At 35.8% G+C, this 26,601-nt stretch overlaps 1 protein-coding gene across 1 annotated transcript; it reads right to left on the bottom strand.

Moving 5' to 3' along the window:
- Window positions 1-23,787: 23,787 nt before the first annotated feature.
- Window positions 23,788-25,624, bottom strand: LOC104243825 (probable indole-3-pyruvate monooxygenase YUCCA10). The gene is made up of 4 exons (XM_009799088.2): window positions 24,909-25,624; window positions 24,502-24,744; window positions 24,231-24,356; window positions 23,788-24,140 (listed from the first exon to the last, which is right to left on the bottom strand). Exons 1-4 carry the CDS (start codon window positions 25,527-25,529, stop codon window positions 23,973-23,975), a joined length of 1,158 nt encoding a protein of 385 aa, XP_009797390.1. The 5' UTR covers window positions 25,530-25,624; the 3' UTR covers window positions 23,788-23,972.
- Window positions 25,625-26,601: the final 977 nt, after the last annotated feature.

Here is a 26,601-nt window from a genome sequence, read left to right as displayed (position 1 = left end):
GGCAGTTGTTGTTGCTGTATTGTTATTACTGTTGCTGATTCTCATCTTCATTTTCTTTTGCTTCCAATATCAGGTACACAACTGACACGCTGGTTATTGTAATCCGAAATATGAAGCATGAATACATATGAAGAATGAAATTTTGAAGTTTTAATTTTGTTTTTCTTTATTCATTTTGTTGATTGTATTTAAGCTATTTCATGTATTACTAAATAATAATTGGAATAAGAAAAAATAACATAAGTTAGTCTTTAATGAATCAGTTCGGCAAAACAGGTTAATTCACTAGTTATGAAGGCTTCAAGATTATAGGTTGATCATGAACAAGTAGCTAAATTTAGCTAAGACACGAATTTAAATTAAACATCGTAAATTAGGCATTAAGGCATGACTTGAGCTTAAGCAAGATTAGAAGAACGTTTAAGTCTAATAAACTTTCTAATAAGCTTTAGTAATTTTGGTTAAATTTAGTTTCAAATGATTGTGAATAATTAATCTCAATAATATTTTTTTTAAAAAAAATAACAATGCTAAGTTTTAATCTAGCTATATTTGTTTATTTTGAATATTAGTTGTTGAATTTTTATTTAATTTATAATTTTCGAAATTAAAAATAAAATCCCTTTTTCATCAATATTTGTATGAATCAAGCAATTAGCGTGTCATGTTTTCTTAAATAATAATAATAAAAAAATCTAATTAATTAGGATTTTCTTTATTCATTTTAGAGACTAATTTTAAATAGCAAAATGTAGTCGCTTTAAGATTTATTCATTTAGGAAAATAAATGAGATGAAGCCTCGCTTAATAAAATGTATAGATTGCGGGGCCCTCAATAAATGTACATTTAATTGCTTAGAATTAAGGAGGAGTCGTTTTAGCAAATTTCACGGCTCTACCCCAAAGTAATAAATCGCTAATTGCTTTAGGCGCGATATAATAATAATACATTCTTAAACACGGGTATGCATTTATGCGACCCAAATCCAAATCCCAAAACATTGAATAAAAATACGTTCCGGATCGTGGATGCATTTTATGTGTCCCAATCCAAAGACATGTTTTTAAACGATGTTCACAATTTTTTTTAAAATAATAATAATAATAAAGTGGTAAAGAGTTAAAATTGGCACATCGGTTCATAATTGTATTAAAATCAGATAAATAAGCCAAATATGACAGTTGAGCGACCGTGCTAGAACCACGGAACTCGGGAATGCCTAACACCTTCTCCCGGGTTAACAGAATTCCTTATCCGGATTTCTGGTACGCTGACTGTAATATGGAGTCATTCTTTTCCTCGATTCGGGATTAAATTGGTGACTTGGGACACCCTAAATCTCCCAAGTGGCGACTCTGAAATAAATAAATAAATCCCGTTTCGATTGTCCTTTAATTGGAAAAAACTCCTTGTACCCTCGCGGGGGCGGAAAAAGGAGGTGTGACAGCTCTGGCGACTCTGCTGGGGACTTAACCCAGAACCAGTGGTTCAGGGTTAGAAATTCGAGCTCATATAAATTGTTATATTTGGTTTTATCTGATTTTTACATGTTTGAGCCTAATGTGCTAAATGCTGCTTTTACCGCTTTGATATTACGTGAACTGTGTATAAACTGTGCCGAAACCCATCTCCTCTCTGAGTCTTCTAAATCATGAAGAAGGGTGTACTTCGTACGACTTCTTTTCTGTATAGTGTAAAATCCCAATTTAGAACGAGGTTCGGACAAGTTGCTAAGCCGGTGAAGCTTCTGTATTCCCGGTACGCTACCCCCCCTCGGCTCGAGCTGTCCGCTCGGGTAAGCCAGGTCTAGAACAAACACCCAGGTTCTGAACCTAGTATAACAAAGCCACATGCCGGATCCCTAGTAGGAACGTTTGTTTGCATCACGTGCATCTGACTTTGGAGGCTCAACACAGGGGTTGGGTTTGTCTAGGACAGGTGCACCAAAAATGAAAATGACCATCTTGATGCATCTTACTTGTTACTACTTGCGCATTAATTTGATACGGACTTGTGTGTTGACTGACTTGTGAATATCAGGAATAATATTTTGAAAAAAAAAAGAAATAGCGGTTAGGGAATTGATTGTTTATTTTGAAAAGAAAACAAATGCCCAAATACTGTCAAAACTCTGCCGAAATTTTGAGAAAATGAAAAAAAAATGTCTTATTAGTTTGTTTTATTAAAAGCTAAGAAAAGAAAAAAAAGAGTCGTTGTTCTGTTTTGTTTTTCAAAAAATAAAAATAGAAAAATATATATAGTTTGTCTTGCCATGAAAATGAAAATGAAAATGAAAAAGAGTCTTATTTTTAAAATGGTTTTTTTATTATTTATTTGCTTATGAAAATGCAAAAAAATAAAAAAAATAAAAAAAAACTTTCATTATTTGTCGCAAATATATATATATATAAATCTGAAAAGTTTTTTTTTATTTCCAAAAAATATATATATCTTTATTTGTTGCAAAGAGTATTTGTCTTGCCAAGAAAATTCAAAGTAAAATTCCAAAAAAGATATGTCTTGCAAAAAATAATATAAATATCTTTATTTTCCATTGTTGATAAAACAAAAATAATAAAAATGTTTTTTTTATAAAAAAAAAATCCGAAAATATTTTGATACTTCTTTTAAAATTGAAAAGAAAATTCAAAATTCAAAAAATATTTTTTAGAAGCATTTCTTTTATCAAAAGTAAAATTCCAAAAATATTTTCTTTTTTTTTTAGAATAAGAAAAAAAAAACAAATGGAAATTCAAAAAAAAAAACTTCCTTTTACTTTTGAAATTCTCAAAGTTCAAATCAAAAGAAAAGGAATTTTTACAAGTCTTTCTTTCAAAAAGAAATCAATCAAAAAAAAATATATATATATATATATATACTTCCTTTATTCTTTTGAAGCAGTTCTTTCACAGTTCTAATTAAACAAAATATATTAGTTCATTTACTTATTCGCGAGGCCCGAACTACGCGGGTTTGATTCTCACCGGATGTGAGATACGTAGGCAACCCTCATCGGGTCCAACCCCCTTTTTGCTAAAATAGTCAAAAACCAAAAAAATAAATAAAAAACGTGTCAAAATTTTTTATTTTGTCATAAATAAGTCTAGTGGTGTCCAACCTTCCCTTTTGCTAAAATAGCCAAAAAAAAAAAAAAAAACATGTCAAAATTTTAATTTTATCATAGAGAAGTCGGGTGACGCTGTTTTATGAAGACATAGCCGAATGTTCCCGAAAGGGACGCCGGGAGGCTGACTTTGCATAAACAACCACCTTTGGGTCATTTTTAAGATTTTGACCAGTTGACCCACACAGCCTTAAAAATCTTCGTCCCCGAGGCGTTGAAAGGCCGTGTTTGCAATATTGACTTTTCTAATTCGAAAAATGATAAAAAGAGTCATAAATAAGTCGGGTGATGCTGTTTTGTCAAAAATAGCCGAATGTTCCCGAGAGGGACGCCGGAAGGCTGACTTTGCATAAACAGCCACTTTTTTGGGTCCTGTTTAGGATTTTGGTCTAAGTTGACCCACACAGCCCTATAAATCTTCGTCCCCGCGGCGCTGAAGGGCCGTGTTTGCAACATCAGGTTTTTAGTATAATTTGAAAAGAAAAAAAAAGAGTCAGCGGTCAGGTGAATACCGTTTGGATTTTTTTTAGTCAAAATAACCCGAGCCAACTTCGGCCGCGTCTTGAACCGTTCTTGCCGAAATAACCTTAGAGTATCTGTCAGTTGTCGAAAGGTTATTTTCGTAAAAGAATGGACAAGTGTGTAAAGTGTCATAAAATAATCCTCCCCGGCCTCAAATTCATGTGAAAGTTGGAAGGGGCCACATTTGCAAAAATAACCGTTTGGTTGCATTTGTCAAACGGGGAAAGAAATTGGCCATTTGTAAATCTTTTAATTAGAATATGTGGGTTGTTTGATTTTCCAGCTTGTAGGTCATCTTCAAACCTTTGAAACTCAGTTTGTTTTAACATGAAAATTGAAAAAAAAATGTTTAGCATTGTTTATCTTTTATTGGGTCCGAACTACGCTCGGTCTGATTCATGCGGGGTCATGATACGTAGGCAATCTCCATAAGATTCGACCACAACAAAAAAAAAATGAAAAAAGAGAAAGAAAAAGAGAATGAAAAAGAAAAAGAAAAAGAAAAGAAAAAAAAGAAATGAAAAAGAGAATGAAAAAAGAAGGAAAAAGCGAAAGAAAAAAAAAAGAAATGAAAAAAGGAAAAAAACATCAAAAAGAGAAAAGAAAAAAGATGTTGTTAATAATGAGGACCGACTGAGTCCATTCTAACCTGTTTGTTTCGCAAATAAAGTTAATGTGGTTGGTTTGTGGTAAGCCGGACAATGACACTCAAAGTCCTTCACTTGCATCTCATGATGCACACTCTGCGAGGATCAGGCCTGATGACAGAAGCATTCGAATCCTGTTGGAAACTTGTTGAGGGAAATGGATGATATTGAAGCTGGCAACGGTCTTGACAATACTAATGCAAAGCTCAGTGGCTAAGATGCCAAGTTTGATAAAGTGGGAGCACGCTCCGTTCCTTGGTTAACAAGAAAGAAGCAGTTGGTGGCTTATTCTGTTGTCATTTCTGTTGTCCGGATTATTAAGGTTGTAATGTGGATTTTGTCCTGTGTCAAACCTTCTTATCTTTTCCTTTTGTCATATCAGTTTGTTTAAGTTTTGTCCAGGTTGTTTAGGATTTTTATTCCGGTTTGTTTTTATTTTTTCAAACCATTTCACCGGTACTCTAATACAAAGTCCGGTCTTTTATTATTTCCAGTCATCTTTTTGTTTAGTCCTTTTACCATTTTTTGTTCGATGCCGATTCTAGGGACATAACATGCGTACCCAGTTTGGGCCTAATCTTAAAAGTTAATCCGAACCCTGGAGAGGTGATCAGAACAGTTAAAGAAAAATAAGAACGGTTGAGATCATACAGAGCTCGAGTCATGTGGAACTAGGGCAAGTTAAACACAAAGGAAACCGTTAAAAGGCAAAAGATTCGCCGAATTGGCATGAGGGTCGTTCATAATAATGAGAATGGGAGAGTCGCCAACGGTGCTTTAGAAAGGACCAATGAAAAAGCAAATGTTGAATATAATTGTCAAAGTCCAAGCACCATCAGAAGAGACTACAAATTTAAATTGTGTTGTTTGCATTTGGCATACTGTGAAGACTGGAATGACGAAGGCATTTTGTTCTGCTACCCAAACACTTTACCCTTCATTACCCTTTTTGAGCCTTATTTATTTTTCTTTCATACCCCTCGTTCGGAATCGGTAACAAAACGAAAAAAAAGAGAAAGAAAGGAAACAACAAAACAAAAAAAGAGAAAAAAAAAAGAGAAAAGAAAAGAAAAGAAAATTGATAAAAAAAAAAAAACAAAAGAAAGTCGGAGTCAAAAGAGGAATTGGGAACTACGTTTGACCTGATTCCTCAAAGAGGATACGTAGGCGCTTCACGGCTCGGTCATAGTTTTGAAAAAATATAAATCAATCAAGTAAAATATCCCCAAGCAAGAAACTGGGGCAAAAGTTGCGTTTGTGGTAAATAAATCTAGTTCCGAAAGTTGTAACTAATAACCCAGAATTAATGCTTTTTTGAGCCTTTAATACCTTTTTTTTCTAGCCCTATCCAAAACCCACATTACGGTCCAAAGAAAGACCTTCTGACCAGTCTTCAAAAGATGCCAAGTCAGACAAATGAGAGTCTTACCGGCGAACATAACATTCTGTTCCACAGCAGAAAGGACTCTAATCTCCAGCAGAGAGAGTCATACCGGCAACACTCCAAATCCCCAGCTGGAAAGTGATACAAATGAGAGAGTCATATCGGTGAAAACCTTCACAGGCACCATAAGGCGATGAAAGCTAAGAGAAGAACAAAAAATGAGAGAGACTTGATAGTGAAAACCCTTTGGGCACTACAAGTCGAATAAGATTAAGAATCCAATGGGGAATCGCCAATTGAAGATCTTGAAAAATGATTGACGGTAGAGGATAGGCCACATACGCATGTCATGGCCATTATAGTCGGTATCTGCGTTTGATAGGTTTTTATTTATAGTTTCTTTTGTAAAAGAGTCATCATTTCCTTTGTCTTTTATTTTGTTTCTTTTATCTTTCTCCTTTCATAGAAAAACTCCCCAATAGAGTCTGTCTGGTCATAACAAGTGTGAATTGACTTCAAAATATGTCATCAGCTTCCCAATTATACAAAATGAGATCTGACTAGTGCATCCAAATGGTGTAGTCAGCGAGGAACAAACGCGAGGCCAGTGTCAAGAAAATATCCCCAGCAAAAGGGAATTGACAAAAGGATTGACGAGTGTCAAAAGGGATATCCTTGCCAAAACCAAAGTTATAAACCTCAAGGCCAAAGCCAGTGGGAAAATCAAGGAGAGCAATGAGCATGATTTGGGAAATTCATACTAGGACTAAAAGGTCGGGGAAATGTCAGCTTCCGAGTTATGTCACAAAAGAAGACGGATATCCCCAGCAGGAAGGGATTATCCCCAGCACATAATATCATCCCCAACAAGCTGTGGAACGCAGAGCAAGGAAGGAGAAAGGGAAAAGCCATCCCAGTAGGGGTATCACAACCAACCACCATGTTTTAAACTAACAAATTTTGTTTGATTTGAAACAGGTAAAGGAAATGGCATTGATGCCAGAAATGCATGCCGCAAGGGATATTATCAAACTGGGGCAGAAAATTTTCCTTCCGCTTAGAAAATTTTCTGGAAGTCAGGTACCCATGCGGGAAAGAATAAAGATAACGCCAGTCTCAAGGGAAGTGGTCTTAGAACCAGTGTTGCCCCCAACATAATAAGTTCTATGGAGGAAGTTGTTCCCCAGCAAAGGGATGAAACTTGAGCTCAGTGAAGCACTAGTTCTGAAAGAATCAGAATCCCCCAACAGTGTTATCCTCGACAGCGTTATCCCCAGCTGATAACATTTTACCCCCCAACAGGTAAGTAAATAATTCCCCAACAGTGTTATCCCGAGCAAGTATTCGAGGTAAGACATTTTCAAGTCTTAAGGATATTTTGGGTTCATCCGCCCTCAAATAGGATATTTTGGGTTCATCCGCCCTCGAACAGGATATTTTGGGTTCATCCGCCCTCGAACAGGATATTTTGGGTTCATCCGCCCTCGAATAGGATATTTTGGGTTCATCCGCCCTCGAATAGGATATTTTGGGTTCATCCGCCCTCGAATAGGATATTTTGGGTTCATCCGCCCTCGAATAGGATATTGTGGGTTCATCCGCCCTCGAATAGGATATTGTGGGTTCATCCGCCCTCGAATAGGATATTTTGGGTTCATCCGCCCTCGAATAGGATATTTTGGGTTCATCCGCCCTCGAACAGGATATTTTGGGTTCATCCGCCCTCGAATAGGATATTTTGGGTTCATCCGCCCTCGAATAGGATATTTTGGGTTCATCCGCCCTCGAATAGGATATTTTGGGTTCATCCGCCCTCGAATAGGATATTTTGGGTTCATCCGCCCTCGAATAAGATTTTATTTTCAAAGTTGTTGTTGAAGCCAGGCGCCCACCTGAATAACGAAAGGAATACTTTTCTTGTCTGTCCATTGCATATTTTAGGTGCCCACCTGTATAACAAGGGAATACATTCCACGCCTTTGCCAATAGGAGACGCACTTCCTAAGTCTAGTTCTGCCAATAGGAGACGCACTTCCTAAGTTAGTTTCACCCATAGGAGACGCATTTCCTCCTAAGTTTAGTTTTACCCATAGGAGACGCATTTCCTCCTAAGTTTAGTTTTACCCACAGGAGACGCATTTCCTCCTAAGTTTAGTTTTACCCATAGGAGACGCATTTCCTCCTAAGTTTAGTTTACCCATAGGAGACGCATTTCCTCCTAAGTTTAGTTTACCCATAGGAGACGTATTTCCTCCTAAATTTACTTTTACCCATAGGAGACGCATTTCCTCCTAAGTTTAGTTTACCCATAGGAGACGCATTTCCTCCTAAGTTAGCATTGAAGTTGGGAGCCCGCCCATATAATAGAGGCATACATTTCTGTCATTTTACTTTCAGTTCTAGGTCGCCCACCAGTAAAATGCGGGAATACATTTCAGTTCTAGGTCGCCCACCAGTAAAATGCGGGAATACATTTCAGTTCTAGGTCGCCCACCAGTAAAATGCGGGAATACTTTCTGTTCTAGGTCGCCCACCAGTAAAATGCGGGAATACATTTCAGTTCTAGGTCGCCCACCAGTAGAATGCGGGAATACATTTCAGTTCTAGGTCGCCCACCAGTAAAATGCGGGAATACATTTCAGTTCTAGGTCGCCCACCAGTAAAATGCGGGAATACTTTCTGTTCTAGGTCGCCCACCAGTAAAATGCGGGAATACATTTCAGTTCTAGGTCGCCCACCAGTAGAATGCGGGAATACATTTCAGTTCTAGGTCGCCCACCAGTAAAATGCGGGAATACATTTCAGTTCTAGGTCGCCCACCAGTAGAATGCGGGAATACATTTCAGTTCTAGGTCGCCCACCAGTAAAATGCGGGAATACATTTCAGTTCTAGGTCGCCCACCAGTAAAATGCGGGAATACTTTCTGTTCTAGGTCGCCCACCAGTAAAATGCGGGAATACATTTCAGTTCTAGGTCGCCCACCAGTAGAATGCGGGAATACTTTTAAGTTCTAGGTCGCCCACCAGTATAATGCGGGAATACATTTCAGTTCTAGGTCGCCCACCAGTAAAATGCGGGAATACTTTCTGTTCTATGTCGCCCACCAGTAAAATGCGGGAATACATTTCAGTTCTAGGTCGCCCACCAGTAAAATGCGGGAATACATTTCAGTTCTAGGTCGCCCACCAGTAAAATGCGGGAATACATTTCAGTTCTAGGTCGCCCACCAGTAGAATGCGGGAATACTTTTCAGTTCTAGGTCGCCCACCAGTAAAATGCGGGAATACATTTCAGTTCTAGGTCGCCCACCAGTAAAATGCGGGAATACATTTCAGTTCTAGGTCGCCCACCAGTAGAATGCGGGAATACATTTCAGTTCTAGGTCGCCCACCAGTAAAATGCGGGAATACTTTAAGTTCTAGGTCGCCCACCAGTATAATGCGGGAATACTTTCTGTTCTAGGTCGCCCACCAGTAGAATGCGGGAATACATTTCAGTTCTAGGTCGCCCACCAGTAAAATGCGGGAATACATTTCAGTTCTAGGTCGCCCACCAGTAAAATGCGGGAATACATTTCAGTTCTAGGTCGCCCACCAGTAGAATGCGGGAATACATTTCAGTTCTAGGTCGCCCACCAGTAAAATGCGGGAATACTTTCTGTTCTAGGTCGCCCACCAGTAAAATGCGGGAATACATTTCAGTTCTAGGTCGCCCACCAGTATAATGCGGGAATACATTTAAGTTCTAGGTCGCCCACCAGTAAAATGCGGGAATACTTTCAGCTCTAGGTCGCCCACCAGTATAATGCGGGCATACATTTCATAATTTTGCATTGAAGCAACTTTTTAGTCTTGTATTACAGAGCTTGGAATCAGTAACCCCACCAGAAGGCGGAAGGTTACAACAGGAATCCCCAGCAGTAAACAATAAAATCCCCAGCACCGGGAAGCGGAAGGTTGCAACAAGAGGTCCCAGCATAAACTCAAGTCCATGTGTCAAAAGGAAGAAAAGCATCGGAAGAAAAGCACCGGAAGAAACACAAGCTGACAAGAAAGCAAGGCAACAAGAACAAATTTTGGTCTAGCCTAGCTTCTTGTTTTCTTTTAAGCACGGTGTAACAAGGAGATCGGCAAACAGTGATAACAGCATGCAACAGCAGTAACATCGCAGTCCCACGGTAGTTCCAGCTACCAAAAACTTCCCGAACTACATTGACCTGATTCCTGTTTAGCCCAGGATATGTAGGAAACCTTTGAAGCAAAGGTTCGGTCAAATCTTTTTCAAAAAAATGCTTCACACGGAGTACTCGGATGGGCAAAAATCGCTCGCTTTATCTTTGCACGAAAACCCTTCGTGTATCCGGGCAAAGAGGGGCAGCTGTAAGCACGTGATTTTTGCCCTATATGAGAATTACTCCCAAAAAATCCAAAAATAAAATGATTTTTTCTTTGGTGTGCAATTTTGTGATATTTGTGATATTTTGAATAATTATGTGTATTTGTCGGTGCATGTTTATTTGTTAAATTAATAAAAATATAAAAAATATGTCGCATTTTGCATGTAGGATTTAATTCTACAATTGTTAGTAATTAAATTTGTTTTACAAAAATTAAAAATTACAAAAAATAGGCATCGTTTGCATTTTTAGCATTTAATGTCCAAATATACAATTTTATGCTTAATTATTATTTAATTGTGCATTAATTGTTATTGGGAGTTAATTTGCGCTTTTATAACTTAATTTAGCTCTTAATAATAATTTAAGTATTTTTATAATTTAGTTTTAGAGAAATAAAAGAAGAAAAAAGAGTGAAAATATAAAGAAAGTCGGAATTAGGCCTCTTCTTCAATTTCAAGCTATTGGCCCAAAAAATGGCCCAATCTTCCCTACGACCCAGTCCATTTCGAACTGGGTCGACCCAGTCCATAACCCAAAATACCCAAACCCCTTTGTCTTGCATTTTTACAAAACAAAACAAAAAAAGAAGAAGAAGGAAAACCCTAAAAAAAACACTAAAACAAACCGCCCCCCTCCATCTTCTTCCTCTCCCAAAACCTTCATCCCAAGCCATCCATGGCTGCCTCCCATGGCTTCTTCTGCATCCACGCCCAAACACCAACACACACACATCAACCACACACAAGCTCCACCATCTCGCTAAACCAAAATAGTCCCCCGACGTCCGTCGTCGACCTCCCCGTCGCTTTCGCCGCTGCTTTGGCTGCGTTTTGCTCGTCAAGCGCGACTGTTTCTGCTTCGTCAACACCCATTTCCGTCGACTACAGTCGACGACCAGTCATGGCCCAAACGGTCCGCCATGGATGCTGTCACTGCACCAACGAACCAGTCCGCGTTCCATGGCTGCCTTCGACCTCGCCAATCGGCTGCTTCTCACTGCTTTTGTTGTGTCCAAACAGACCCATCACACAACTGTGGTTGCCTACATCGCCTCCGACTGGAACACAAAGCAGTCCATGATTTGGACGATCTCAAAGCATCTCCAAACAGTCATGGAAGCTCCATGACCAGACGCTCCTGCTTCTGCTTGCAACGTCAATGGTTATTTCTTCTCCTTCGTTCCAGCTGCTATATCTTCAGACGAGCTGCTGCCACCTTTTCGTTCGGTTGAGTTTTAGTCGAGGTCGTCGAGCGTCGTTTTGAGTTCGTCAAGTTTAAAAGGGAGTTGAACTCGTCGTTGAGTTCGTCGTTGAGTCCGGACAGATTCATTCCCATTCGAGGTTCGTCAAAACAGTCCATACATATTTCTTTCGATCCGGTTAGTAGATTTTGAGTTTTATGTTTGTCCGTATTTCGTTCTGATATTTCTAGAATCTAAAATCGGTAGATATTTGATTTTTGGTTTTGTTCATGTTCATATGTTTTGTTAAATTAATTTTCAGATTTCAAATGTAAAATTAATTAGTTTGTTTTTCATGTTTATTTCATGATTGTTTTGTTGTTAGAATAAATATTTGTTAGTTTGATGTTTGTTAGATTCAAATTGAAATTTAATTGATTATTTCTTCAATTTGTTTCATGTATTTATGTATTTTTAGAAATTGTTAATATTGTTAAGTTCAAGTTTAAGTTCATAATTATTTCTAACAACAAATCTTGTTATTTGTGTTTAAAGAATTTAGTTGTATTAAAGGAATATATTGTTTTAATCGTTTAATCCGTCATGTTTGTTGTCTTAAAATAGATTCATTCATGTTCATACTTTGTTTGGATGATCTTGAATCCGAATTTTGTATAGTTTGATTTCTTGTTTACCATTTATGATTATTGCTTGAATTGTTCTCATAATCTTGTTTTAAGTTTAATATAAGAATTGTTTGTTGTAATGTTGTTAGAGTTGATTTTAAGTTCAATATGATTGAATTTAGAAATCTTCATACTTTGATTGTTGTTGTTGTTGAATCCGAAAATAGGATTGTTTGTTGCTAAAATATTGTTCAATCAAATTTTAGTTGTTCTTTGTTGTTCAATTCGTGTTCATGTGATTTGTTGTTGAAATGTTGTTAAAATCGTGTTCATGTGATATTATTGTTATGATGTTCATCCATGTTCATATTGTTGTTTGAACATTGTTAGAAATTGATCATATTGTCTATATTTTGGTTAAGTTTGATTAATTGATGTGTTATAACTGATGGGTAGTTTGGTAAATTTGTAGTACGTTTAGGGGTAGTTTGGTAATTTCAGTTAGGTCGGAAGGGGTAGTTTAGGAATTGTACATTTTGAAATTGTTTATTTGAAGCATGGGGGACAAAATGAAATGGGGTGGGTTGTGATATGATTATTTAATATAAAGGGGGGACAAGATTTAAATTAAAGGGGAATCTTGCATTATTTTAAATAAAGCATGGGGGACAAAATATAATGGGGTGGTGTGATATGTTTATTTAATGTAATGGGGATGAGTGGAAAGATAATGGGTTGGGTAGAGAAAAAGTATTGATTTAATTGATTAAAAGGTTTATGAGATGTGTTATATATGTGAAGTCTTGAAGACAAATAAAGGAGATAGAGAAATACACAGACAGAAAAAAAAAACGGGAGAGAGAAACAAATCTGAAAATAAGAGAGAAAAGGGCTGAACATTTAAGAGGGAGAAAATTCCGAAAAATATTTAAACTTTCAAAAATAAAAACTAAAAAAAATATTCTGCTTTCTTTCATTGTTTGAAATCAGAATTAATTGTTGTTTCATCAAAGCTTGAAGCTTTTGTTTTTTTGGGATTACTACTCCACCGGTCTGTTACTGGGTTGTTACTGTTGCTGGGCAGTTGTTGTTGCTGTATTGTTATTACTGTTGCTGATTCTCATCTTCATTTTCTTTTGCTTCCAATATCAGGTACACAATTGACACGCTGGTTATTGTAATCCGAAATATGAAGCATGAATACATATGAAGAATGAAATTTTGAAGTTTTAATTTTGTTTTTCTTTATTCATTTTGTTGATTGTATTTAAGCTATTTCATGTATTACTAAATAATAATTGGAATAAGAAAAAATAACATAAGTTAGTCTTTAATGAATCAGTTCGGCAAAACAGGTTAATTCACTAGTTATGAAGGCTTCAAGATTATAGGTTGATCATGAACAAGTAGCTAAATTTAGCTAAGACACGAATTTAAATTAAACATCGTAAATTAGGCATTAAGGCATGACTTGAGCTTAAGCAAGATTAGAAGAACGTTTAAGTCTAATAAACTTTCTAATAAGCTTTAGTAATTTTGGTTAAATTTAGTTTCAAATGATTGTGAATAATTAATCTCAATAATATTTTTTTTAAAAAAATAACAATGCTAAGTTTTAATCTAGCTATATTTGTTTATTTTGAATATTAGTTGTTGAATTTTTATTTAATTTATAATTTTCGAAATTAAAAATAAAATCCCTTTTTCATCAATATTTGTATGAATCAAGCAATTAAGCGTGTCATGTTTTCTTAAATAATAATAATAAAAAAATCTAATTAATTAGGATTTTCTTTATTCATTTTAGAGACTAATTTTAAATAGCAAAATGTAGTCGCTTTAAGATTTATTCATTTAGGAAAATAAATGAGATGAGCCTCGCTTAATAAAATGTATAGATTGCGGGGCCCTCAATAAATGTACATTTAATTGCTTAGAATTAAGGAGGAGTCGTTTTAGCAAATTTCACGGCTCTACCCCAAAGTAATAAATCGCTAATTGCTTTAGGCGCGATATAATAATAATACATTCTTAAACACGGGTATGCATTTATGCGACCCAAATCCAAATCCCAAAACATTGAATAAAAATACGTTCCGGATCGTGGATGCATTTTATGTGTCCCAATCCAAAGACATGTTTTAAACGATGTTCACAATTGTTTTTAAAATAATAATAATAATAAAGTGGTAAAGAGTTAAAATTGGCACATCGGTTCATAATTGTATTAAAATCAGATAAATAAGCCAAATATGACAGTTGAGCGACCGTGCTAGAACCACGGAACTCGGGAATGCCTAACACCTTCTCCCGGGTTAACAGAATTCCTTATCCGGATTTCTGGTACGCTGACTGTAATATGGAGTCATTCTTTTCCTCGATTCGGGATTAAATTGGTGACTTGGGACACCCTAAATCTCCCAAGTGGCGACTCTGAAATAAATAAATAAATCCCGTTTCGATTGTCCTTTAATTGGAAAAAACTCCTTGTACCCTCGCGGGGACGGAAAAAGGAGGTGTGACAACGTTTGTAGTGAGGGCTCCCCATCGTCTTCCGCCATCAGCATGTAATGTCCACATGTGAAGCTCATGCCCCATCAACCAAGTATAGGCTCGTGGTTCTAATTGCCGGATCACTTCCATGCGCCTCGTGAATTTGCACTACTGGTGCTCAGTTGCAGCCATCCACATTAAGTCATGCAATGCCTTGTCAGGATATTTCTTCTGGAAATTGGCCTTCAGATGACGCACACAGTAACGGTGGTATGCATATGGTTCCTGCCATTCAGGCAAGTGACGTACAGAACTTAAAATACCACTATGCCGATCTGATATTAGACAAATACCTGAACGCTGTTTGACAACGTGCTGCTTCAAGTGGTTCAAAAAAAGTGTCCATGTCTCTTCACTTTCGTTGGCACATATTGCAAAAGCTAGTGGAAATATTTGCCCGTTGGCATCTACTGCAACTGCAATCAAAAGCTTAATATCATACTTGTGAGCACGTTATTTTTTCTTCACGGAAACTACTCCAAAAGAAATCGGAAAAGAAATAAAACAAGTTACCTTCGGGTACAATTTTGAGGATTTGTGTGACATTTTGATAATTGTTTTGTCCGTAAATGCTCGCCTTGCTATAGTTAAAAAATACAAAAAAAAACACATATTGCATGCATCTAGGAATTAATGGTACATTTAGGAATTAATTAACCATTATTTGGTTTTAAAAGCGAAAATCACAAAAATATGCATTTTTATTCTATTTTTGTTGTCATGGTGATTTTATTAAATGTTTTAATTCGTGTGATAACTGTTGGTAGGTGTTAATTAATATTCGTGTAGTTTAATTTTGGTTTTTAAGAATTTTTGTTTAACTATAAGAAGGAAAGGATCGGATTTGGGCCAAAAATTCAACTGAAATTAGGCCCAAACCAATACAATGACCCAGTCCAAAACCAGGCCTTCCAGGGACGCCCCCAAACGACGCCGCATTGGGCGTTTGATCTGAGCCGTTCATCTATACTCATCCAACGGTCCACGATCGCGCTCGTAACCCGACCTGCTTACCCGGGTCGACCCAGTCCCTCATTAAAACCAAACGACCCCGTTTCCACACCAAACGACCCCGTCCTGTCCCTCACCAATTAATCCAAGCCGTTGAGATCATTTGATCTAACGGCTCAAATCAATTGCCACGTTCCGTATATAAGCCCCTCATCACACCCCACGCTCCCAAACCAAACCCCCCCTTCGCCTACTGTGCACCGTCGTCCCAAACACAAACCCAAACCCCCCGTTCCAAACCCTAGCCGCCATCATACACTCTCACCATAAACCCGGCGGCAACAATGCCGGTGACCACCAAATTAACACCCCTAGTGCACCTCGACCCCCTGGACACGGATCTGCAAACCGTTGGGTTCGAATCAACCTATACCATCTGGAATCTTCTTCTGAAGATTCGAGCCAAACCCTGATATACACCAACCCACCCCAGATTCACACCAGTCATTACCCTGCCCTCACTCGTGACCAAACCAAGTTTGGTTTGGTCCGAATCTACCCACAAATCCTCAAGCCCCAAATCGGACTGTTCAAACCCTAGAATACAAGAACTTTGGGAATCCGGCCAGTTTAAACGGAGGGTTGGGGTCTAATAGACCTTAATCAAAGTGTTCTTGGTTGAGAACACCTCGATTAAAGTCTGTTCGACCTCAAATGGTCAAATCCAGTTCAAGCCTGGGTCGTTCGTTGTTGAGCTTCCACAGTGAGTTTTCCTTTTCTTTTCTGTTTCTGTTTGAATGATGTTTGTGTTTGTTAGCATGTGTAGTTAGTTTGTTGATTTTACTGATGTTTTCTTTCAATTTTTTTTCCATCTTCGTAAGACCTTTTATTTGGTCGACTATTCTTCTGTTTATGGTTGAATACGTATGGTGATATACATACTTGATTTGATCAGTGTCGTCAAGTGTTCCATTCATGTTGTTCCTCTGTTTTGTGAAAAGTTGTATGAAGCCATTTGGGACCCTGTTCGTATTATTTGTTTAATCGACTGATTGTTCTACGTTATAATTAGTATAGTCAATTAGATAAACGTCGTCGATTAGTTTTATAGGACTGAATGTTCAAATGTCTTGATTCTGATAAGCTTCATATGATTGATCAAACCATTGTTGTTTAGCTGATTGTTTGAAACTATCTGTGAATGGTTTGTAGCTGCAGTACAATAGCTGGAACTCAGTTTAGGATAGTTTGAGTTTGAACTCAGAAGTTCAAAATTTCAGGCTGTTGAAGCAGGGTAAAACAGTAATAACCAAGGGTTAATATGGGTAGTTTGGGGGTGTGAAAAGATCAGAAATGGTTAGTTTAAGTTGGGCTGACAGTAGGGTAGTGAAGTATGATCAAACTAATACAATAGTGGGGAACAAAACTTGGTAGCATGGGATGTTAGTTGAGTATTATAATAGGCCCATACCATTTGAGTAATAATAAAATGAATGGATGGGGGATCAGTTGGATTGTCAGCTGCCCATACCATTTGGGGCACAAAACACCTGATAATGGGAAATAAAGGGGTATGAGCAGAGTTGAGGTCTGAAGGGAACGAGGCAGCCTGGGGCTTGCCTGTATTTTGCCTATAAATAGGCTCATTTAGGGTAGAGTAAGGGGTTAGACATCAGAAATTGAGAGAGGTAGAGTGTTAAAGCTAAAACTTCTACAATAAAGAGTTTTGAGTGTTGAGAGATAAAAAGAAAAAGCAAAAACAAGGCTGGTCCTTCAACCTTTAATGGGTCAGTCCAATTTCAGAATAATATAGAGTAAGAGTGTGCTGGATTTTTTACCATAACAGTCAGAAGCTACTGCTTTTCTGCATCTGTTTCCTTCTCTGCTTAGCTTGTATTTGTTTTGGTGCTGCTGAGCTGCAAACTGGGTCCTTTGCTGGTAGAGCACTATTTCAGTTGAGTCGTTTTTGGTTTTCTGAGTTCACTGGACCTCTGTTTGGCTCAAATCTGTTGCTGTTTTTTTTCTACTGGTTATTATTGGGTTTTTCCTGCTGGGTTTGTTTGGGATTCAAAAATCTGACTGCTGTGTTGCTTGCTGCTGAGTGCTGCCTTTCTGTTACTGCTATTGTTATGTGTGTGTGCTACTGCTGCACTGATCATTCCTCTGCTTCTTTTGCTTTCCCAAATACCAGGTACATCACTGATACACTAATCAATATAGGCTGAAATTTGAAGCATGAATACAAAGAAATGAAGAAGTTGAAGTTATTTTGGAATTCACTTTAGAAATATACTGAACATTAGTTGTATGTATGATGGTTCGCTTTCTCTAATAGAACTATATAGTCAGCTGTGATGTAACTGAACCTTTACACATATCATTTAGCTGAAAAACTCTACGAGTTGCTTATAATTAAAAGGGACTAATGTTGTAGTAGCTATGTTCTATTAGTTCATTATTATTTGTCAAGAAGCATGTTAGGTACTCAATAGTTACTTCCTTAAACAAATATTTTTTTTAGTTGGTAGGAATATGGCTTGATTAAGACAAGCAGCACATTATATTTCAGTTCCCCCCCTTAAACGTCAAACATATACCAAATAAGTTAAACATGCCCAAATGGAATAAGGAAGGCCCAGGCCGAGTTTCACGTTATGCACATTGGGCCTGGACCCATAATATCTAAGCAACAGCCCATATACGTGTTCATGTTTCAGATTTTGCAAATCATATTCGGAACCCGACTATAGCTAACTTGTAAGCATGTAAATAAAGTTGGACCGTTCTTCTTCTTTCATTATTAGAGACAAACTCAATAGAAAACATAACCACTATAGGACGCCCTTTTAAATAAAATGAGACGAGCCTCGCCAAATAAAACACATAGATTGTGGGGCCCTCACAAGATGTATGTGTTGATTACTTAGAACTCGGGATAGGTCGCTTAGCGAACTCCACGGCCTTACCCAAAGATAATAACACGTTAGACTCTTTAGGCACGATTTAATTAATCTTACCTTCTTAAAACTCGGGTGCACATTTATGTGACCCAAATCCAAATCTCAACGAAGTCGAAATGTGTCTCTAATCTCGGGCACATTGATTGTGACGTGGCTCGAGATGCGTTTTCACAACGTTGCAAATTACCCCAATGATAATAATAATAATAATAATAATAATAATAATAATAATAATAATAATAATAATAATAATAATAATAATAATAATAAATAACGAATGAGACGAGCCTCGACAAACAAGAATACCCAAAGTGCAGGGCCCTCAACGGATAATTATTTCGAGTACTTAGATTCTGGGACGAGCCGTTTAGCAAATTTCACGGCCCCACCCAAAATAATGATACACTAGTCGCTTTAGGCGCGTATTTAATAATGTTATCTTCTTAAACTCGGGTGCACATTTATGTGACCCAAATCCAAATCTCAACAGAGTTGAAATGTGTCAACAACCGCGGGTGCATTGATGTGACGTGGTTCGAGACGTGTTTCCACGATGTTGCAATTCTTGATAAAAAAATAGTAATGATAAAAGCGTTTGAAAGTTAAAACTTGCACATGAGCTCATAATTGTATAAAATCAGATAAACAAGCCGAATATGACAGTTGAGCGACCGTGCTAGAACCACGAAACTCGGGAATGCCTAATACCTTCTCCCGGGTTAACAGAATTCCTTATCCGGATTTCTGGTTCGCGGACTGTAATACATAGTCATTCTTTTCCTCGATTCGGGATTAAATTGGTGACTTGGGACACCCTAAATCTCCCAAGTGGCGACTCTGAAATAAATAAACGAATCCCGTTTCGATTGTCCTTTAATTGGAAAAACTCCTTCACCCCACGCGGGTGCGCAAAAAGGAGGTGTGACAATACTTTCCATAGACATGAGTACCGTCTATGGAAATAACAGGACAACAATGCACAAGACCATCAATTGCTGGTTTAAATGACCAGAACACATAGTTGAAAATATATTCGGGTCTGTCCGGACTCCGCTCACGCCTCCATTCAACAACAGTCCCGGGGTTAAAGTGTTGCAGTGCGGCCATGTACCTGGGCAGATTTGAAAAAGACTTATCCCAGTCACCATACAAAAGTTCAAAGGCACGTTTGCGACCGAGATATATCTTTCTTTTGGTTATAGTACAACCATACTCCTGGTGGACGGCTGTAATACACTCTTTAATCTTGAACCTAATGGACACTTCCAAATATGGAATCAAGACAAGAGAAATCAAGTCCACATCCAAGTTGAAGTGATTCTCATTGTATGTGTCCATTTCACATCTGTGCTCGCTAATAAATTTACCCACTTTTCACAAACCTGATTTCTTCTTGGTGGCACGCAACATCCAGTGACAACCCATAAAGTCTCTACGGTATACAACCTTGTATTTCTCCTTAGCTGACTCACTTACTGTCATCTCACGGCACTCTCTTATACTGTAGATTTTTACAACCCTAATTAAGCGAGCTTTATCAGGGAAATACATGCCCTTTGTCAGAATAGCTGGTCTAGACTCATCCCACATCACTGACCGAAATTTATCATCATCCCTTGTGAGGGCATCCACGTTCGGCATGCTTGGCAAATTATCAAGTTAGGGAATATTCCGCTCATGAAATGGCACGTGGGACTCGTACACTCTTGGTCTAGCGGGAGGTGGAGGAACATGCTCCCTCGTCAGCTCAGGTTCAACATTCACTTCCTCCTCATCATCACCCTCATCATGGAAGGGTGTGTCATCCCCAGACTCATCCGTATTATTGTTATAATCACTATTATCTTCCTGACTCTGTGCATCTGCCAAATCACGAGTAAATACGTCGTCTATGGGCAACTGTGTGAGGTTAGGAGCTTCAAGAATCTCGTTTTCACTGCACAAAAATAACAAAATGATAATATACCCAACTAGATAAATACTCTAGATATAGCTATATCACTTTACTTACAAGTTGTACTGTCTTGACGTTTCATGATGGATATTTGCTTGTTGGTGATGACTCCCAGATGGACCACCGTGGTCCAATACTCCAGAAATACACATATTCCAACTAGGGGCGGGGTCATAATTTGTAAAATTCGTATCCGGACGGTACCCCCTATGAAAAATATGAGTGTTAATACAAATCCAATTAAAACATAAAATAAACATCGCTAAAACACCCACGGAATTGAAGTTTACCAGTCGTCTTGTTGATTATATAAAGTCGAAAAATTATTTTGCAGCTGCTCATTCGCTGGTGGTGACAAGTTTAAATCAAGGCAAGCTCTTTCATCAGCAATTTATCCGGCAAAAACTGCTCCAGAATAACCACCCGATGACTGGGGGTTATCCCTACTATGCATGCCCTCATTATTGGGAACGTCTTCCACCTTGACGTACATTTCCAATAATTTTATTACAATAAATTCCCTGTATTCATCCGGAATCCGCAAAAAAGAGTTTCATCATCCTCGATGTTAAACTCAGAATAATAAGCAAACCCCTACAGAGTCACTGAATACGGAAATCTACCGGTTATTTTAAGGTTAACTGAACGCCACCTCTCATTCATTTTTTTACGTAACAACGATACCAATTTATCGTACTCCATAGTAAGCGGCAATTTAATATGACATTGTGGAGGTGAGCTATACCTCACAGAGTTATTCTCCAACACAACCTCACCCCCCAATATAGTGAAACCCTTATTTTTGCCACTTCAGACATTGTAAAAAAATGATTGATAAGAAGAAGAAGAGAAGTATGAACGTAAGTTTGAAGATTGAATGAATTTTCATAAAATTGAAACGCCTTTAAATAAGGCAAGTCCGAATGTAAAACACAGTACAATACTACGTTTTATGTATTGAATTATTGTTATGTCAGTTCATTATTGGTGGGACAAAAATCAGAGTAAAATGCAGTATAATACTGCGAAAAGTTTTATAAAACGCAGTATTATACTGCGAATTACAAAAAAAAATGATGTAAAACGCAGTACGGTACTGCGAATTACAAAACAAAATAAAAAATAAAGGAAAACGCAGTATGGTACTGCGTTTTACTTTAACAGACTAATTTCCGTTAACGTAGTTCGCAGTATATTACTGCGTTTTACTCATTTATGTAACTTTTTTTTAAGCAGTATAAAAGTGATTTTTGTCCAAAAAAATATCAAAAGCGTTTTGGACTCTTGCTGTGGGTTCATGAGTAGTAAACGTGTACATTTGGTCGGTTCGCTCTATTTTGAATTAATTCGGTTTGGTTCGGTTTGGTTCAATCTATTTTGAATTAATTCGGTTTGCTTTACAAGATTTTTTAGTACATAAATAAATGTATGATACCCAAACTAAAAATGTTTGGTCCTTTCAAGGAAAAAATATTAGTAATTAGATAAAAAAAAGAAAAATGATTAAAGATATAGGAAAAAAATTGAGATCTAGAACAAGAAAACATAAGCAATATACTTTTGTAATATAAATAACTAATAAAATAAGATTGAACAGAGAGAAAAAATACAAAGATGGAAATAAAAGAAATTAAGAAAAACAATCTGGAAAGAGGGAAAACAGAAAAGTAAAATTGGCTTTGCATTATGTGTGAGCTGCTCTTGGTCGATTCGCTCTATTTTGAATTAATTCAGTTCGGTTCATTCTATTTTGAATTAATTCGGTTAGCTTTACAAAAAATTTTAGTACATAAATAAATACATGATACCCAAACTAAAAATATTTGGTTCTTTCAAGGAAAAAATATTAGTAATTAGATAAAAAAAATGATTAAGGATATAGGAAAAAAAATTGAGATCTAGAACAAGAAAACATAAGCAATATACTTTTGTATTATAAACAACTAATAAAATAAGATTGAACAGAGAGAAAAAATACAAAGATGGAAATAAAAGAAATTAAGAGCTTGTTTGGAAAGCCACCTTGGAAATGGATTTGGGTGTAATTACACAGTTTGACATGTTTGTTTGGTCAAGTAATTACTTGGTCAACCTGAAATTGGATGTAATTGGAGGGGTGTAATTACACTCTCCAATTCTCAAGGGGGATGTGAGAATTGATGGTAATTACACTGTATAATTACAATGTTACCTTTTAGTTTCTTTCCTTTTTATTTTTATTTTAATTTATTTTCTTTATAATTTTTTATTTCTATTATTTTAATTTTTTAGTTTTATTTTTATTTTTTAATTTGTTTTGAAATTTTAAAATATATTTTTTCTTCGTACATTATTTATCTTTTATTTCTATATCTTTACTTCTCGTGATTCCATGTAATTGCTTACTATATTTTACTTTTTATTTATTTTATTATTGTATTTTTTTAAATTATACCTCCTAATATTAGAAATAATGAGTCATTAGTAAACTTGACATATAATGAGTGATGCAATTAAAGTGAAATTTCATTGTTGAATGTGGTTATAAACTTATCATGTTTCCTAATTATTAAGTTGCACTGGAACTTACTATTATTATACTGAAATTTGACATATGTTAAACCATTTTTTTTTTGAATTTTGAAATTGTATTATATTCATAATTCAAATTTACTTATTTTAGTACTATTGGCTCACATTGCATGCTGTTCATTTTTTAATAGAATTGATAGATTAGTTTTGTCAAACATTTGAATAATGTTATGACATTATATTTGTAAATATTAATTTATTTTATCAAACATGAATTTCATGATGTTCTTACAAAATGTATATTTTTTATTTTTGTAAGTATCTAAACCAAATATTATTAATTTAAAAAATTTATATAAATTATTTTTACAATATTAGTTATACGTATATGATTACAAAATTAATATATAGGTATATATTTATTATATACATCTTAAATACAAAATATAATATCATTTATACTTATAAAAATTTATAGACATATATTTATTATATTAACTTTTAAGTTTTGATAATTACTTAATTTGAAATTTAATCTAACTGTGTAATTACACTTGTGCAATCAAACAGTAAACTTGTAATAAAACAGACTCTAAGAAAAGCAATCTGGAAAGAGGGAAAACAGAAAAGTAAAATTGGCTTTGCATTATGCGTTAAGTGTGGGTCGATCTTGGGCCTTGAATGTGGCTAGAAGCAGCTTGACCATGGCACCTAAAGCCACATTGGGTATTAGGGTGCCACTCTTTCATTATATATGTTTCTTACGTAAATTACTAGTGACACACATGAAATTTTATCCGAGCGACCGTGTGGCATACCACCCCTCTCCACTACATAGATTCGCCCCTGATACGTGAAGCACGGGAGATAAACAGAGAAAACACATTCTCATATATATATATATATATATATATATATATATATATATATATATATATATATATAATATTGACCTCTGGCCAAGAAAATGTATGTATAGAGACAAAAATATATATATGTTCCTGATGACATTACATAGAGACTATACATCTCATATTTTAATTAATTTAACTAACCAACAATCACATCCGATGGACCCCTTGATACTATTATTATTATTATACTAATACATGGAATTAAAGCATTTCAATTAAAACCTTGCACTCAACAAGAGTCTATATTATGAGAGAAGAGAGTTGATATGTGTGGCTATGCTTTGGGCATCAAATGCAATCCCATAAAGTCCTCTCCTAGATAGCCCCACACAGTAGAGTCCCTTCTTCCCCTTCCAGTGATCTGGAAATGCTGGTTTTGGAAGTCCATCTTCATTCAAAAGATAATCATCTCCCTACACAAAGATCGAGTCATCTGTAACACTAGAAAAATAGATTAAAAAGACAAGAGACAGGACAAAAGTTTTCCAAAAAATTAAATATACCTGAAGCCAGTTGTGAGTAGTTCTCTTGAAGCCAGTAGCAAAAACGATAACATCAAAGGGATGAGATTTACCATTCTCAAACACAACATCATTTCCTCCTGCTACGCGTGTCATTGCAGGTAACACCTGTCACCATCATTTTTTATGCATGTCAGAGTATATATATACTTGCTTTTCTTTAAAGTTTTGAAAAATCATATATATAAATATATGCATGAAACATATATATATATATATATATGCATCAGAGTTGTGTTTCTCAATTAATTACCTGGATTTCACCAGACTTGATTTTTTGATGTGTCCCCACGTCAAAGACTGGGTACTTACCATACTTTAGTTTAGAAGCAAAGGGTCCCTCTTTTGGCCTTTTCACCCCATAATACTTGCTTATTTCTCCATACTTTACCTTGCTTAACATCACCATTATTAAGTCCACCAGCTTGTATGGAACGCTATACTTCAATAACATCACTAGCCCCAAATATGCCATCTCTCTTGATATTAAGTGTATCTGTTTAAAAAAAAAAAATCAAGACTTAGCTTATTCAAAAGATGAGATATCTTGCTATAACAGATTAATTATCTAAAAATAACCATCAAAATCAAAGTAATTATCCATAATATAAGTGGATTTGAAATTTAGAAAATATAACAGATTAAACATTAATTAATTACCTGGCTTCGAACGATAATGGAAGTTTTTGCTCCATGGTTAGCAAGATCAAGTGCAATTTCCATGCCAGAATTTCCACAACCAACAACCAAAACACGTTTACCCTTAAATTTCTCTCCATTTTTGTATTTAGTAGTATGAATGGCCTCTCCTGCAAAATTTTCCAAACCAGGGACCTGAGGAATAAAAGGGTAACTAGCTTCTCCAGTTGCCACCACAAGAAACTTGCTAAAATACTCCTCCACATCACCAGAATTTCCATTTCTAACCTTAACATTCCATTTTCTTGTGGATTCTTCAAAAAAAGCAGACTCAACTGTTCTTTTGTACAAAGGAGAGATATTAAAATGGGAAACATAGTCATCCAAGTATTGAATGAACTCTTTTTTGGGTATATAAGTAGGAGAAGAAGAGGGAAATGGAATGTGAGGAAGTTGACAGAATTGTTTATCCAAATGAAGGTGAAGTCTATCATAGGAATATTTTTTCCACATAGAACCATAACAATCATCTTTTTCAAGAACAAGGTAAGGGACAGAATTTTTTTTAAGACATGCAGCTGTGGCTAAACCAGCAGGGCCAGCACCAACAATGATGACTTTAGGTTCTTGAATTGTTGCCATGGCTCAATAATTCACAAAGGAATGAAAGAAATTTTGTTGGGTTGTTGTTGGGATTGATTTAGAGAGAAAAGATGATGGATTTATATACAAGGAAGTTAACTAGCTGACAAACTTTTGACAATAGGAGTAATATTTTCTATTTTGAGTAACTCATTTATGGTGACTTCAATCCTTCTTTTATTTTTCTTTTCCTTTATTTGTTTTCTTACTTAATTTGGTGGATTACGGGTTAATCATAATCTAATTGTATTGTTTGACCATGACTGTTTTTTTTTTTTTTTTTTTTGGTATTCTCAAGACTTATAAGTAGTAAACATTTTTCATAGTATGATATACTTTTGCACTAGATAACATACTTTTGCACTATCATTTTAACATATTATCTCACTTTTTTTTATGAACAATTAGCATAAAAAAATAATCTTAAATGTTATGCACGGTAATATATAGTAGATTTTTACACTATTAAATTGATTTAAATAATAGGTGAGTATTCATAGTAAATCATATATGGTAATCTGAAAAATGGACTAATAACATGCTATTACATGGTAAGCTGAATTAATGGTATGAAATAAATTTTTTAACTGTCAATACACAACTTAAATCGTTACGTTATCGATATCCATAGAAGTTAAATTCTCTTCTTTTTGTTGTTGTTTAGTTTGAGTTGATTTACTAAAAAAAGAATATTAATAAATGTTTTTTTATGCTCATGACTGATATATACCCGTAATCTGAAATATCAACTAATTTTGCAAAGATTTATGGCATAACCACTCACCTAAAATAATATTACTTATAGTAAATGTTGTTAGAAAATGTTTGCTATAGTGAATTATTTACTTTCTCCATTAAAAGTAATTAAAACATAAAAATTCCCTTTTAGATTTTGATTGCCTACCATATTGAACTTTGACCATAATATTCAGATTAAACCATATAGTATGGTTGTAAAAAGAAAAAAAACTTAACCTCGGACTTTTAGTAGTTGTCCTGGTTCTCTTTTTCACCGGAATTTGACAAAAGTCCATTGATATATATATATAGAGAACACCTAACATATATTGTT

This window comes from Nicotiana sylvestris, chromosome 9, assembly GCF_000393655.2.
Source record: "Nicotiana sylvestris chromosome 9, ASM39365v2, whole genome shotgun sequence".
Taxonomy (NCBI): Eukaryota; Viridiplantae; Streptophyta; class Magnoliopsida; order Solanales; family Solanaceae; genus Nicotiana; species Nicotiana sylvestris.
This window is presented reverse-complemented; position numbering and strand designations above follow the sequence as displayed.